The sequence below is a fragment of the Aedes aegypti genome, chromosome 1, assembly GCF_002204515.2.
Source record: "Aedes aegypti strain LVP_AGWG chromosome 1, AaegL5.0 Primary Assembly, whole genome shotgun sequence".
In the NCBI taxonomy this organism is placed as follows: Eukaryota; Metazoa; Arthropoda; class Insecta; order Diptera; family Culicidae; genus Aedes; species Aedes aegypti.
The window spans coordinates 43,487,681-43,502,986 of NC_035107.1; the positions used below are offsets into that span (position 1 = coordinate 43,487,681).

Sequence of the window (15,306 nt, forward strand, 5' to 3'; positions counted from 1 at the left end):
TATAATACGTTCCCATGGGCTTGACACATATGTTTAGATACAAATTAGCCACTTTGTTGTAAAATTAAGGCATCCTGGGGACCTAAAATGGTTATTTCAAGGGTCAAACAAATGCAGGACACAATGTTATCCAATTCAATCGTTTCTCGAAAGATTTACGCTGATGCGTTTTTCCTAAAATTTCTTGATGTAGTGGCCATATTATAGCCGATTAAGGAAATTATCAGTTGCTTGACATTTGCCTACTTACAGGGGCATAGAAGATCAGCACCCTTTTCAGCCGACCTGACCCAGTAATCCACCTGAATAACTTCGGACACATGAACATTCCCGAAATCCTTTGGCCACTTTTAGAAACTAGATATGTGTGCCAGTATACTGACAAAAAATAATTTAAATCTGTTATGTACTCGCTGAGCGTTGAGAGTTTTAGTAATTTTTCTTTCACTCAGGCCTATACGGGTTAATTGCACGATGATATGAATGTAGCCGATAATAGTGTTTACGCGCTTTTCACTCAACAGATGGCAGTAGTGTTACTTGAATAGCGTGTCACCAGTAAAATATATGGCAAAATAAAGAGTCGTTCATCTTTTTCGTTTTAACCATCTTTGTTATAATAATAACATTTTGTCAAAATTCCGTTTGTATAATTCGATACACATCCAAACCGGTTAAGGTTTAAAAAATATTTGGAAGGATAAATGCATCCTACTTGGAGTTATAGAACAGAATCTCTCAAAAGTGATCAACTTCACCCCGTTTTACGGTACTTGTTTCATCAACTTACATTGCATGCGGGCGTCCCACAACACAGTAACGCGAAAAATATTTTTGAAGGCAAACAAACACTGATGAATATTTTTTAGCGCTTGTCTCATTATACCCATTGCCATCGCGCAGTTCCTAACCCACAATGCTACAAAATTTGTTTAATTAAGATTTAATCTTCTTGCGGGTGTTCAACTAATACATAAGATAAGTTTCCAGTACTTGCCTCGTCTCAATTTATCGTGGCCTGGTGTCCCACCATAGTGGTTTTCACGCTCAATGGTATGGGTGCCCTAGTGTAGATGTATTTGTGAACCTTAGAGGAAAACAATATGCACTCTGTCTCGAAAAACACCCAGAACCCGGGTATATTTTTTGCAAATTGGGTAATATTCCCATATGCATTTTGATGAGTCTGGAAAGCGTGTGCAAGTTTCTTTGAGGAAAACAAAAACAAACTGTGTATGACGAGCGTATGCTAGTCTACGTGTGTTCAAATGTCACTAAGCTCTATACAATGGATCATAGGCCTTTTCATGTGACAGATCCGTCTATGCATTTGTTTACATCGGTGGAGGACCGGTGCTAACACGGGCCTGTCATTTTCATAGAAGAAATGTCAAAGTGCTTCCCGATCAGCTGATTTGAGACGTCATATGAATAGGCCTATTGAAGGTAGTTTTTGTCAGTGCTCAGTGCATCAAAACAAAGGAGCTACTGTATATGGGTTTTAACATTGTGACAGCAGTGCTGTTCTGTCAAACATACAAGGCTACGGTGGCGCTATCTATGCTTTCCATAGCGCCCGTTTTAGTTATTTTAATGATCCATTTATGATCAACATTGCACCAAAAGTTCTTGCGGGCGTCTCACCAATGCAGAAGAAGAAAATTTGGTGCTTGTTTCATCAACTCATTGTATGCCGGCGTTCCACAACGTAGTCTACACGGGAAAAAAACTGTGGTAAAAATTACGATTTTAGCTGACTACGCCCATTCATGAAACTACCATGGAATTTCAGACCAAATTACTATGTTTACGGTACATCCCACCACATTACTGGTGCATTTGACAGAAATAATTTACAACAATCTGATTTCGACTACGGACATGGTAAAATCAAGCGCATTTCTGGTCTGCTGAAAATTGCCGGTGCGAGCGCTTAAGTTAACCCCCTAAAATGGTAGTTTTTACCGCACATTTTTTTGCGTGTAGGATCATTTTTATGCACGCTAAGATCAGATTACCCATAAATAGGTAGTTTATTTACCCATTTATAGGTTTTAGAAACAAAACGTATAATATGGGTAAAATATACCAATAAAAATTGGTGAATTTCACCCATATTCTTGGTTTAGTGGATTTACCCAAATATGGGTAATTGTGATTACCCATATTTGGATGAAAAAATAGAATTGTTGATAATTGTAGTGCGACGATCAAAACAGAATTCCTTTTTTCAGCAGTATTGAATAATTGTTAGTAGATCATGGAGACAAATGATGATTTCTATCGGAGGTGAGTAGGTTTAATCATATATTTATTTTTTTAACGCAGTTTTAATCAGAAACTTGACAAAAACCAAAATTGTAATAAGGTGTTATATATTTACAGTTCCCTCATCGATGTTCAGTTGCTGCCCAATGTTTTTCCTCACAACGCCAAAACAACTGAAAATTGCTAATCAACAACTGCAACACTGAATCGTTTAAAAGCTGGGAGACAGAAGATCCACAGAAGAATGACATTTTGCCTGTTGATGGCAGGTTTAGTTTATTTGTCACCATCAACTTTCCTTTAAACTAACAGTGATATTACTTTATTTTATTATATATTCTTGATTTTCAATAAAGTGTGGATATGTATTTATGATAATGACAAAATTCAATGTTTTACGTATAATTATGAAAATCAATAAAAAGCGAGTGAAAAAGCTCATTAAATTACTCATTTTTGCGTATTTATCGAATATTTGCTTCCGTGCTTGAATACTCAAATATGGGTATTGTTAGTTTACCTATTTATGGGTAAACCCACTTTACCCATAAAATGAGTGTGTGCACTTTTTAGCGATTATGGGTAAACTTTACCCATATTTGGGTAGACTGATCTTAGCGTGTGGACAATGCTAGCGTAACTTTTCAAAAGAACCTATGAAACAATGGGAGATTCTCTCCTTTTTCGCTCTTTTTCGATTATAACAGTGCAATACTAAAGCTTTTGGGAAATTTTCCAGATCGTGTTTAATGTGCTTGATACAAAAAAAAAAGCAACAAAAGAGGTTTATGTAGGGAGCCGGATCCTACTCCTGGCACTTTTGATTTATTTCTGTAGTGGGGTTTTTTGAAAGCTACAGGGCTCATATTTGACCATAATATGCGTCGTTTTGATGCGCTTATTATTGCAAAGGTTCAGACAATTCGATCGAGAAAACCCTTCCATGTCAAAGTGAATCATGGAAGTGGCCAAACAGTTCTGCACCCTATCAGGCGTAAGAAAAGGCAATAATAACTATAATGATGGAAGAATGGAACCGTAGGGAATACGTTTTTTTGTCCGTCTCTGGTTCTAGCAAATGCTACGAATGAATACTCGCGCAACTTTTCAAAAGGACCCATCTAACATTGAGAGGCTCTCTTTGTTTACTTCTCTTTAATCAATAACTGAGTCATATTAACCTCTTCTGTTGCGTTTTTTTTTTAATGAAACGCTAGTCAAGGAAATTGCCTTTCGATCAAATTTCTTCTTAAAAAAATGTTATAGAGCTCTGTATTAATTTTTAATTGAACATTAACAAAAAAATTAGGGCATATCAAACCCATAAGACGCAAATGCTCCCAAAACTATGACCTTGGTAATTTTTTTTATTGTGACCATGACAAACACGTTCTCTAAGAACTCCTTAATCTTCTGATACCAAACAAACTAATATTTTCAACAATAAAGTGTGATTTTCGAAGGTGGAAAGTTTATCACCAGACTATACGACAATCAAATGCTGTTTCTAACTTTGAGCGGACAAAACATTTACACTTCTTTGCTTTATTACATTATTTAGGACAGTTAGAAAATATGTCAAAAAATGTCCTAGCAAGCGAAGTTATGTCAGAATATACTACAGTAACCAGAAATAACATTCATTCACAAAAACAACGAAAGTAACGCTTGTGGATGCTAAATTCACATTCAAACAATTTTCGCATTTTTTTATGGGCCATACCGTACATAACATGCACATGATGCCCAATCTATAAAATGAAAAATCATATATTCCAGAGTATCTGAAATTAAGGGAGACCAACGATTTGTGTTTATGTCATGATAATTGAATTAACGTAAAACAGCGTTATAAAACGATTGTACCCCGTTTGGCATAAAGTCGTTTGGCATAAGGTCGTTTGGCATAAAGGCATTTGGCATAATGGTCATTTGGCATAATGATTGACGTTTGGAATAATGATTGACTTAAAATAAATATCGGATTTTTTTAAGCTTTTACCGAGATCAACACTACTGAGCCCATAGCAAAAAGTTTTGTTAGGTTCTAGAATGGATTTTTTTTTTGCAAAACATTAAAATCTAAACTCGGGCTTGAGCTGCAAATCTCGTTAATAAAGATAATAATACTGATAATAATAATAGCCTATTTTCAGAAGAAGGCAAAATTTACAATTGGGTCCTAAAATTTTTAATAAAATCTTGGTTTTATTTAACAATTTCGTGTTAGCATGATACTTCAAGTACTTTAGCATTTTTTCCCGCTCAAACAACGGCTATATCATGTTTAAACTTTAAATTTAAAATTGGGTCCATAAATGAACCTTGACACTTGAAATCATGTTTGACGTTCGCTTAGTCGACAAAAACACCACAGGGGTTTTAGTTTTAACACTGGGATTGTTCCTATCTGACATTTCGGAAGGGACACGGAAAACAAAATACACCCAAAATTTGAGTTTAAGCCAAGGGGTATGACAAAATCTAAAAATAACATACAAAAATGTTTTTGGACTTAAACCAACGGAAAACATTAGAAAATTGAGTAAACATGTATTTTTGGCCTAAACTTAAGCGTTTGGCACTAAAATCGGGACAGGGCTTTAGGTCCCTATTAAACCAATAGAAGAATAGACGCCAAAAATTATTGCGGCAATGACTGGTTCCCCCGAAAAGTGGTGACGAGAAAGAACGATAAACAGTCAAAAGAAGGACATGCTCGGCTATACACATAATGGCAAATATGCTAAGCACGGTGAAACTCGAAAGAACCGCCAATTGAATAAAGAAGGGTACATATTAGATGGTCAGTTCGTTCACCACCCTGAAATGTATAAAGTTACGACAATTATGAGTGCTAAAAGCTTTTCAGGGAAGTGAGCTAGTTGGGGAAACGGGATATTCGGGGAACGGGCGTTCGGGGAAACGACATTTGGGGAACCGACATTCGGAGAAAAGTAACACAACCCATCGAAGTAACTGCAGTAATCGATTTCTCTTTTCGCTGATAATTTGAGCAGATCAATGTTATCAATTGTCGCCATTTTGTCAGTTGGAAACAAAAAAATAAACACTTTAAAAATATAGCTCCAAAGAACAGCCTTTGCATAAAAGTAGGAGAAATTAATTGACATTTTAAATCAACAGTTTTCATACCTTTAATTATAGTCACATCATAATTATAGAAAAAAATAGAACAATTTAAAGAAGGGTAAATTTGTGCTAAATATATAAAAATCTTCAGTGCAAAAATTAGTTCCAATAGCGAAACTCAAAAGAAGAGTTAATATTTGAAAGAAGGGTAATTTCTGGATAAATAATAAAATGCTATTGGCAATAACTTTTCTTATATGCTTAAATTTATTCAAGAGCGAATGATTGTTGAATAAAGTGACATTTTGTATCAATTGACTCCAAAACACTAGGCTTGTGCATCAGAAAGATTCAATAGAAACGTAAAAACGAAAAATTGAGAAAATCCTGGTTTCATTGTACCCCGTTTGGCATAAAGCCGTTTGGCATAAGGTCGTTTGGCATAATGGCCGTTTGGCATAATGATTGACTTAAAAGAAATATAGGCATTTTTAAAGCTTTTACTGAGATCAACACCACCGAGCCCATAGCAAAAAAAAAAATTGATAGGTTCTAAACAAGTGTGGTGTTCGTTCAGAGATTTTCCAAGCTAAGAATTTCAAAAATTGTTGTGACATTAGAGAGCATTACTAAATCAAACTCGTGTTGGGTCTCTACATCTCAGAACATTGAGTATCTTTGAGCTTGTTGCGACATATTTGAAAACAGTAAATTGGCAAAGAAAGTTCGCAGTTATTCATCAAGGGAACGTCCATAGAATATTTTGCTGCAGATCAAGCTCTGTCCCAGTTTGGACGTAACACTCGATGAAAATTTCTTGAGAATGGAATTTTTTTTTTTGCAAAATATCAAAAGCTCTAATACAAAGATCTAGCAATGCGACTTATTGCAAAAATAGCCTATATACGAGAGCGGATTATTTTTCGTTTAAAATGTTTAAGACTCTTACGCAAAAAAAAACTTTTCACAGCGTAGCTCAAATGAACAACACATCTTTAAAAGAAAATATTTCTGGCAAAACTTTTCAACGGTTTAATATAAATTCTAATTTATAACACCGTCTATTATCGAGAGAAGGGAAAATTTGTGATTGAAATAATATTTTTTTCCAGTATATCTCGAAAGGAGATATGTTTGCTCCAAAAAAGTATATGTTGAATATTGGTAGATTCTAAAGTAATTATCATTTTAACAACACATCTGGCATTGATAAAACAGCAAAATATAAAAATGATTAACATTTAGCTTTACTAATTAAAAAAAATGTTATCAGTATACATATTAAGAACAGCCTATTTTTAAAAAAAAGGCGAAATTTATAATTAAACCAATAGAAGAATGGACGCCAAAAAACTATTGCGGCATAATAAAACAAAAAGCCATTAAAAATGCGTTCAGAATCATCGAAGTGAATGTGTTACTTTTCCCCGAATGCCATTTCTCCGAATGACTGGTTTCCCCGAAAAGTGGTGACGAGAAAGAACGATAAACAGTCAAAAGAAGGAAGTATTCTGTCATTCTCGGCTATACACATGTTGGCAAAAATGCTGAGGACGGTAAAACTCGGAAGAACCGCCAATTAAATAAAGAAGGGTGCATATCAGATTGTCAGTTCGTTCACCACCCTGAAATGTATAAAGTTACGACAATTGTGAGTGCTGAACACTTTTCGGGGAAGTTGGATTGTCGGGGAAACGGGATATTCGGGGAACTGGCGTTCGAGGAAACGACATTCGAGGAAAAGTAGCACAACCCATCGAAGTAACAGCAGTAATCGATTTCTCTTCTCGCTGATAATTTGAGCAGATCAATGTTATCGAGTGCCGCCCTTTTGTCAGTCGGAAACAAAAAAAATACTTAAAAAATATAGCTCAAAAGAACAGTTTATGCATAAAAGAAGGAGAAATTTATTGAAATTTAAATCAACAGTTTTCATACCTTTAATTATGGTAACATCATATTTAGAAAAAAACAGAACAATTTAAGTAAGGGTAAATTTGTGCTAAATATATAAAAATCTTCAGTGCAAAAAATTGTTCCAATAGCGAAACTCAAAAGAAGAATTCATACTTGAAAGAAGGGTAATTTGTGGAATAATAAAATACTATTGTCAATAACTTTCCTAATATGCACAGCTAAAAATATGTAGTAAATTTCAATTTATTTTCATGCACATATTAGGAGCATCAAAATAAACTGAAATGCCAGCGACAAATCGTTTTTTTTCCAATCGGATGCACTTTAGATTTACACGATCATGTAACATTCAAGCACTTAAGTTGAAAATAAAACGTGATGCTGTAATTAAATTTATTCAAGAGCGAATGATTGTTGAATAGAATGTCATTTTGTATCAATTGACTCCAAAACAAGCCTGATGTCATCAGAAAGATTCAATAGAAACGTAAAACGAAAAATTGAGAAATTCTTGGTTTATTATGCCAAACGACTATTATGCCAAACGACCTTTATGCCAAACGACCATTATGCCAAACGACCATTATGCCAAACGACCATTATGCCAAACGACTTTATGCCAAACAACTTTATACCAGCTTATAAAACGAGGTTTCAGTGCATTTGAAATATGGTTCAAGAGTCAAATTTTATAGATCGTTGCACGCTTGACCTAACCTCGAAACTCCATATAAAAAAAATGTCAACAATTCCAGCAGTGAGTGTCAAAGAGCAGGACAGTCAATTGAGCGTGATGAAAGAGGGACAGAGAAGGAGAATTTTTCGTGACGTCACCATGCACTCTTCTATGTCAACCGATGTTGATGTCATTAGTTATTTACTTACGCTGATGCTTCTGGTGGGTGGAGTGTCGAATTTCGCGCCGCAGTCCCCGCCACAGCTTCGAAACGATCATCGAATAGGCAAATCCCATGGTAATTAGCGGAAAGCACAGCAGCCCGGCATCCAGGAACAGCACGTAGGCCCTCTCGTACGATTTGTCCGGCCACATTTCGCGACACTTCATCGGTTGGTGACTGCTGCTGCTGATGCTGCCGGTCGCAATGGCAATCACGTTGTTCAAACTGTTGGCCACCGTTGTAGACATTGTCGTCGTAGTTGTAGTCGCTGCTGTAGAACGCAATCGATGAACCGGCTGAAGCCGTTGGATGTAGCAGAGGGGAGAGTTGACCAGAAAGCTGAGCAGCCACACCAAAGCGATCATTTTGTAAGCGTGAAATTGGGTTTGCCAGCGGCGGGATGAAAGTGGCCGACAGATGGCGAAGTAGCGCTCCAACGAAATGGCCACCAGAGTCCAAACGGCCACCGAAACGGACACGGCTGCAGAAATAGACAGATAGACAGACAGGCAGTGAATGAAAGATGCAATTGTTTTGAATTCAAAACTTTGTTGCAATACCACATCGTTTTTAATTGCCAGCCATGTTCCCCAGTAGCCACAGCAACTATGGATATGGATTGGGGAACACACGTGGCATGATGAGGTATATTCTATCGCTGGAACTGTGGGGGGGGGGGGGGTGTGGGTGAGTAAAAAGTTTTACCTTGAAAGTACGGTATCAGCTTGCACATTATGCTTCCGAATATGAACTTTCGCAGCACCTGGCCGACCAGAGTGAACGGCATGCAAAAAACGCCCAGCAGCAGATCCGAGATGGCCTGTGGATTGGAACAAAACGGGCGGTGATGAATATGGAATGGTTGGTAGTAGTATTAACCTATGCGTACCCAACGTCTGTTTTTTTTTTCAACAGATTTTCATGAAACTAATGGCATGCGATCCAGATTTGTCTAAATTTGCAAGGGCCGCAAAACGGAACCGGTTCACCTAATGGTTCCGGAGTTACTCCGGATTTCGTTGGGGTCAGAACCTGTCGAAATACGAATTTTCAAACAATTTAACTTCTTTACTCGTGCTATTCGATATGTTTATACATAAAACACTATCAATATATATAATCATATACAAATAAGTGTTAATGACCTCTTTGGACACGACAATCCGTTTACTTGTGCCAGATATGTTCCGGAAGTCCTGGGGGAGGTGGTCATTCCCACAATGTTATCAGAACCATTCGTGCGACACCTCAATCTTCATGATTTGTCATATAATGAGTGGAAATGGTTATAAGAAAGCTCAACGACCATTCGAGATTGACCTGGTCACACCGGACATGTTCCGAACACCCTGGCGGAAGTGGTCAATTCCACAATGCTGTATAAGCCGTTCGTGCGACATATCAAACTTCATGATTTGTGGAAACAATAACGAAAATAAATGTTCTGGACATCCATGACCATTCTGGACCGGGGTACACCGGACATATTCCGGATACCTTGAGGGAAATGTAAATTTTCTAAGTTTTTCCGGAACAATTCGCACAACAACTGAAAACCCACGATTCGTCAAATAATGAGTGGAAATGGCCAAAAGAAATTTTCAGAAATTAGTGTGGACAAAATTGTAAAATGAGAGATAAAAATAGAGTACACTTCGCACAGGTTGAACCGTTTCAAAATAACAACACAATCTGAAGTCATTACTGTCTGGCTCGGATGATGCTGAAACTGAAGCTAACTGTGCTGCCATCAATGTGGACGAAATTGTAAAAAAAGAAAGAAAGAAGTAGAGCACACAAGGAGCAGGTGCGACCAGATTATTAGAGTTTCCAAATTTCCCGGGATTGGATTTCCCGGGATTGGATTTCCCGGGAAACGGGAAATACAATTACAATTTCCCGGGAAATACAAAGATCCCGGGAAATTCTGAAAAACGTGAAAATAAAGCAAATTTGATGGAATTTTTTTTTCAAATTATTCGTATTTCGTGTAGGGTGTTCCCTTAGTAGACAGTCCCCTATAGTCACACTAGTGGCTTTTTATGGCCGTTTTGCTATAAATCGTTGCAAAATATTATTTGACATGAGGCTCAGGAACTATTTATTTAGGTACCATTGATATTTTGTTAAAAATTCGATTTTGTTAAAAAAATGATCCAAGTATAGTTTAGTTTATAATTTAAGCTCCCTTGCATCTATGGCAAATCTTTTATTCCTATAGTAGCAATAGTAAGAGAAACCTTTTTCAAAAAAATAAATAAAAAAAAAATATGATATAAGAACTTTTTTATATCAATCGTAAGCTTTTAATCCATACTTTGAAGGAAAAATATAGAAGTTTTGTAAAAATACGGTTTTGATTTGTTTTTTGCTTTGTATCAAAGGCACATGTATACCTGTAGTGACACAAGCGATAATAAATACAAAAAAATGAGATTTCGTATTTTTTATGTTTTTTTCACAAAACCGAGGTAAAAAGCTTTCAAATGACGTAAAAATAATGACACTGGCTTTATTTTTCGATTTTAAACGAATATTTGTTCTTAGTTATGCGGCTTCAAAATTCAACATGTATTTGGTACATCGACTCTATATGTATGTATTTGATACCAGTAAATCCATGAAACTTTTATAAGCCTACTCAGTTCAGTTGGAGCCTTCCTTAGCCGAGTGGTTAGAGTCCGCGGCTACCAAGCAAAGCCATGCTGAAGGTGTCTGGGTTCGATTCCCGGACGGTCCAGGATCTTTTCGTAATGGAAATTTCCTTGACTTCCCTGGGCATAAAGTATAATCGTACCTGCCGCACGAGATACGAATGCGAAAATGGCAAGTTTGGTAAAGAAATCTCTCAGTTAATAACTGTGGAAGTGCTCATAAGAACACTAAGCTGAGAAGCAGGCTCTGTCCCAGTGAGGACGTAATGCTAAGTAGAAGAAATTCATAGCAAAGATCAATCGAAAGTTCCTTTATTTTATATAGCAAATATTCTTTCGCCAAAAACGATATTCATTTTATGAACAACTATTTCATTACGAAAAATAAAACAAAAATAAGCATCGAAATATAACTATTGATGTAGTGAGTCCATTTGTTAGAATTATATGAAAAGTAAATTGTGCGATGGTTTTTGTTTGAAAATAGATCATAAATTTTTATTTTTTATAGAAATATGAGAAACATGAAAATCCCGGGAAATACGGGAGTCCTGGGAAACAGAAAGTCATTTCCCGGGAAATCTCAATTCCCGGGAAATGGTCCTGGGAATGTAAACTCTAAAGATTACAATAATTCTTGACAACACTCCTTCTCCAACCAATCAGGAGTCAATCTCTAAATTACCTATCTAAGATGTTTGTAAACAAAACGGCAAGCCCTTCCTCACCTACCCTGTCTGGTTTTCTCCACAAAGTGTGCATAATGAGTCACCTTAGTAAAGTGAACCCGTCTTGCTGAAAACAACGGTGCCAGCACCATTGTTTTCAAGTTTTATTGAAGAGCGAAGGAGAGAGAATTTCACCGTGAAATGCCTAATTGCACGGTGATGTCACCAGAAAATCGCTCTCTTTCTCTCCTTTGAGAAATCAATTTTGACAGGTTCTGGCACCGTTGTTATCAAGTTTTGTTAAAGAGCAAAAGAGAGAGAATTTCGCCGTGAAATGAGCTATTGCCCACTGCACGGTGACGTCATCAAAAAATGTTTCTTTTTCTCTCCTATGGGAAATTTGAAAACAACGGTACCAATACCTGTAAAAATTGACTGGTACTGGCACCGTTGTTTTCAGGTTTTGACAGGTACTGGCACCATTGTTTTTAAGTTTGGTTGAAGAGCGAAAGAGAGAGAATTTCGCCGTGAAATGCCTAATAGGTCACTTCACAGCGATATTCTTTCTCTTTCGTTCTTCTAGAAGATTCATTCGATAGGAGCTGTTTCTTGTTTTTTAGTTTCCCATAGAAAGAGAACAAAGTTTGACTATTACAAGCGAACATTTTATCCATGATTCAAGGAAACATTGTGCGCTACTCGGGATATCCAGATTTTGTTCGGTATGGTCACAAACCATCTGAAATGTTTCCAATTTCATCTAAACGAAATAAGGTACACACGAATGGTTTTGGAAAAACTCAGCTTATAACCACTTCTCTTGAAGCAATCAGATTATATACAAAGGAACCCGTCCTGATTGGTCCTGAAACCGGTGTAAAATGCCGCAAAAATTAAATTTGATATGTCGCATGAACAGTATTGTGGAATTGGCCTTTTCCGCCAGACCGTACGGAACATATCTGGTGTGGCCAGGTCAATCCTGAATGGTCGTTGAACTATCAAAGGACCATTTCCACTCATTATTTGACAAATCTGGAAGTTTGACGTGTTGCACGAATTGTTTTGGAAAACTTAGAAAACGGCCATTTCCCTCGAGGTATCCGGAATATTTCCGGTGTAACCCGGTCCAGAATGGTCATGGATGTCCAGAACATTTATTTTCGTTATTGTTTCCACAAATCATGAAGTTTCATATGTCGTACGAACGGCTTATACAGCATTGTGGAATTGACCACTTCCGCCAGGGTGTTCGGAACATGTCCGGTGTGACCAGGTCAATCCCGAATGGTCGTTGAACTTTCTTATAACCATTTCCACTCATTATATGACAAATCATGAAGATTGAGGTGTCACACGAATGGTTCTGATAACATTGTGGGAATGACCACCTCCCCCAGAACTTCCGGAACATATCTGGCACAAGTAAACGGGTTGTCGTGTCCAAAGAGGTCATTAACACTTATTTGTATATGATTATATATATTGATAGTGTTTTATGTATAAACATATCGAATAGCACGAGTAAAGAAGTTAAATTGTTTGAAAATTCGTATTTCGACAGGTTCTGACCCCAACGGAATCCGGAATAACTCCGGAACCATTAGGTGAACCGGTTCCGTTTTGCGGCCCTTGCAAATTTAGACAAATCTGGATGGCATGCCATTGGTTTCAAGAAAATCGGTTGAAAAATGACTTTTTAACAGCTGATTGAAGATTTGAAAATCCTCAAAAACAGACGTTGGGTACGCATAGGTTGATTACATTTCATTCTCTACATTTTTATATTGAAGAGACTTTTGGTATAGGGAGAATTCGAAATAAAAAAAAACATTGTTTTATGAATACTAAACTGAAATTTAAACAATGTATATTGAACAAGAAATGCCATATTGTACGTTTTATTTTAGTAGATCGTGAAATTTATTTAAACTTTAGACCAAACAAACCCATATTTTCAGCGATTTGATGCGATTTTTGTGTGGAAAATCCACCATCAGAGTATACACTGTTTTTTTTTTTACTTTTAGAGGGTCAAACCTTAGACCATTATTGCTTTAGTACATTAACTAGGAAAACAAAACAATTGATGAAAAAAAGGTTGATGAAATTTTCGCATTTTTATAAGCCATGCTCCGTTCTTGAGTTATGATTTTTCAAAGTAAGTAGTGTCAGAGGAAAACAATAAAATTCTAACTGAGTTTTCCGGGAAAATAAGCGACCCTCAATTTTTCTTATTCATATATTGAAGAGCCCTGCCTCTGGAAAAAGTTTCATGAAAATTTGAAACCTTTCGGCCCACTTTGTACGGAAATAAAAAAAATCCCCAATACACATTTTTTTGCCCACTCAACAAAGTACCAACTGCACTATTTTCTGTTATTTTCGGCATAATGGCTCATTCGGGGTAGTGGCTTTCGAGATAATAATCAATCCAGGGTAGCGGTTTCGGGGTTGTGTGGTCCATTCGGGAGGCTTTAGGACTTTTCGTCGGATGACATTTGGTCAAATTGCTGTTGAACATTTATTTTGGTCGAATGACGTATAGTTGAAATTTGGTTGAAAGCTTATTCTTAAATGATTTCTTGAAAGATCTTTTGTCAAAATTTATTATTGTTTTCAAAGTTTTGCAAAGTTGGCAAGATTACGTATTCTTTTGCATAACCTGGATCATTAACTGTTGTTGAATGAAAAACGGGACATGTAGTCTTATTTTTAAACTCCATACATCTTATTATTTGTCATTAGATGTTGTCATAACAATCAAGGATTTCGATGATTATTCAGTTGAATTTTTAGAAGTTGTTTTTTTGTATATTAGCTGAAATATTTAACTCTAGTGAATTTATTATTATTTGATAATATCATCATTCTTTGAAAAACTGCTCAACAAGTTATTTTATTGCTCAATAATGTAACAATGTGAAAATAATGTTGTAATTATTTATTATTCTTTTGAAATGTCATCGTTCTTCGTAATGAACTGCCGATCCTCATCTGATCAAAGCATTCGAAGAGAGTACTCAGGATCTTTCTTTGAATTCCGGGTCTTGCAGCTTACGGACGTGGGTAAGATTCTAAATGCAGAAATCAGAAATAAAACGGCAGGAAAAATTTGCTTTGAGAAAAACCTTTATATCGAAGTGAATTTTAGGTGTCGATAACTCTACTTATGGTCAATTGACTTATTGTGACTTCCAGCTTAATAACATTCCTCACGTAAATATATGGCTTTGCTGACAGTGTTGACGACCTTGGGTGAAAAACAGAGTTGCCAGTAAAAGTTTTAAATTATTAAAAAAATAAATTTATGCTAATTCTATGTACAGGGAATGGGAAGACGAGTTGACTACTAGGTGACAAAAGTTGGCTTGCTTCCATTTAAGATCAGCTTATCTCGAATCACAGAACATGCCTGGATGAAAAAGCTGCATGAAATGTCAAAAAAAAAAAAAAAAAACGAAAGAGTTTGATCAATATGTTTGGAGAGCTCCATTAAATTGAATAACAAAATTTTGCTTATCGCGTATACATTGTTGGTAAAATGACTGATACTTTTTCAATTATTCAATCACTATTGTATTAGCGACAAAATGCTACTCTCGACGATCGTCAGACTAAACGTAAACCTTTGTTTTCGTACTATTTAGATTCGACCACTATCCTTTCCACAAAATGTCGGTTCGACCAAATATCATACATATGTATACTGTTGCAACTAAACCTTATCGACCAAATGTCCATTCGACGAAATGTCCGTTCGACCAAATGTGCTTTCGACCAAACATCATTCGACTTAATGTCATT

General features: G+C 36.3%; 1 protein-coding gene across 1 annotated transcript in view; it reads right to left on the reverse strand.

The window, feature by feature from the left end:
- Nucleotides 1–15,306, reverse strand: part of LOC5573036 — a 167,943-nt gene that overhangs the window by 65,262 nt on the left and 87,375 nt on the right. The window contains exons 3-4 of the mRNA XM_021838420.1: nucleotides 8,883–8,997; nucleotides 8,164–8,658 (exon numbers count right to left, since the gene is read on the reverse strand). Coding sequence (XP_021694112.1) covers nucleotides 8,164–8,658; nucleotides 8,883–8,997 — 610 coding nt within the window. The remainder of the gene's footprint in view (nucleotides 1–8,163; nucleotides 8,659–8,882; nucleotides 8,998–15,306) is intronic.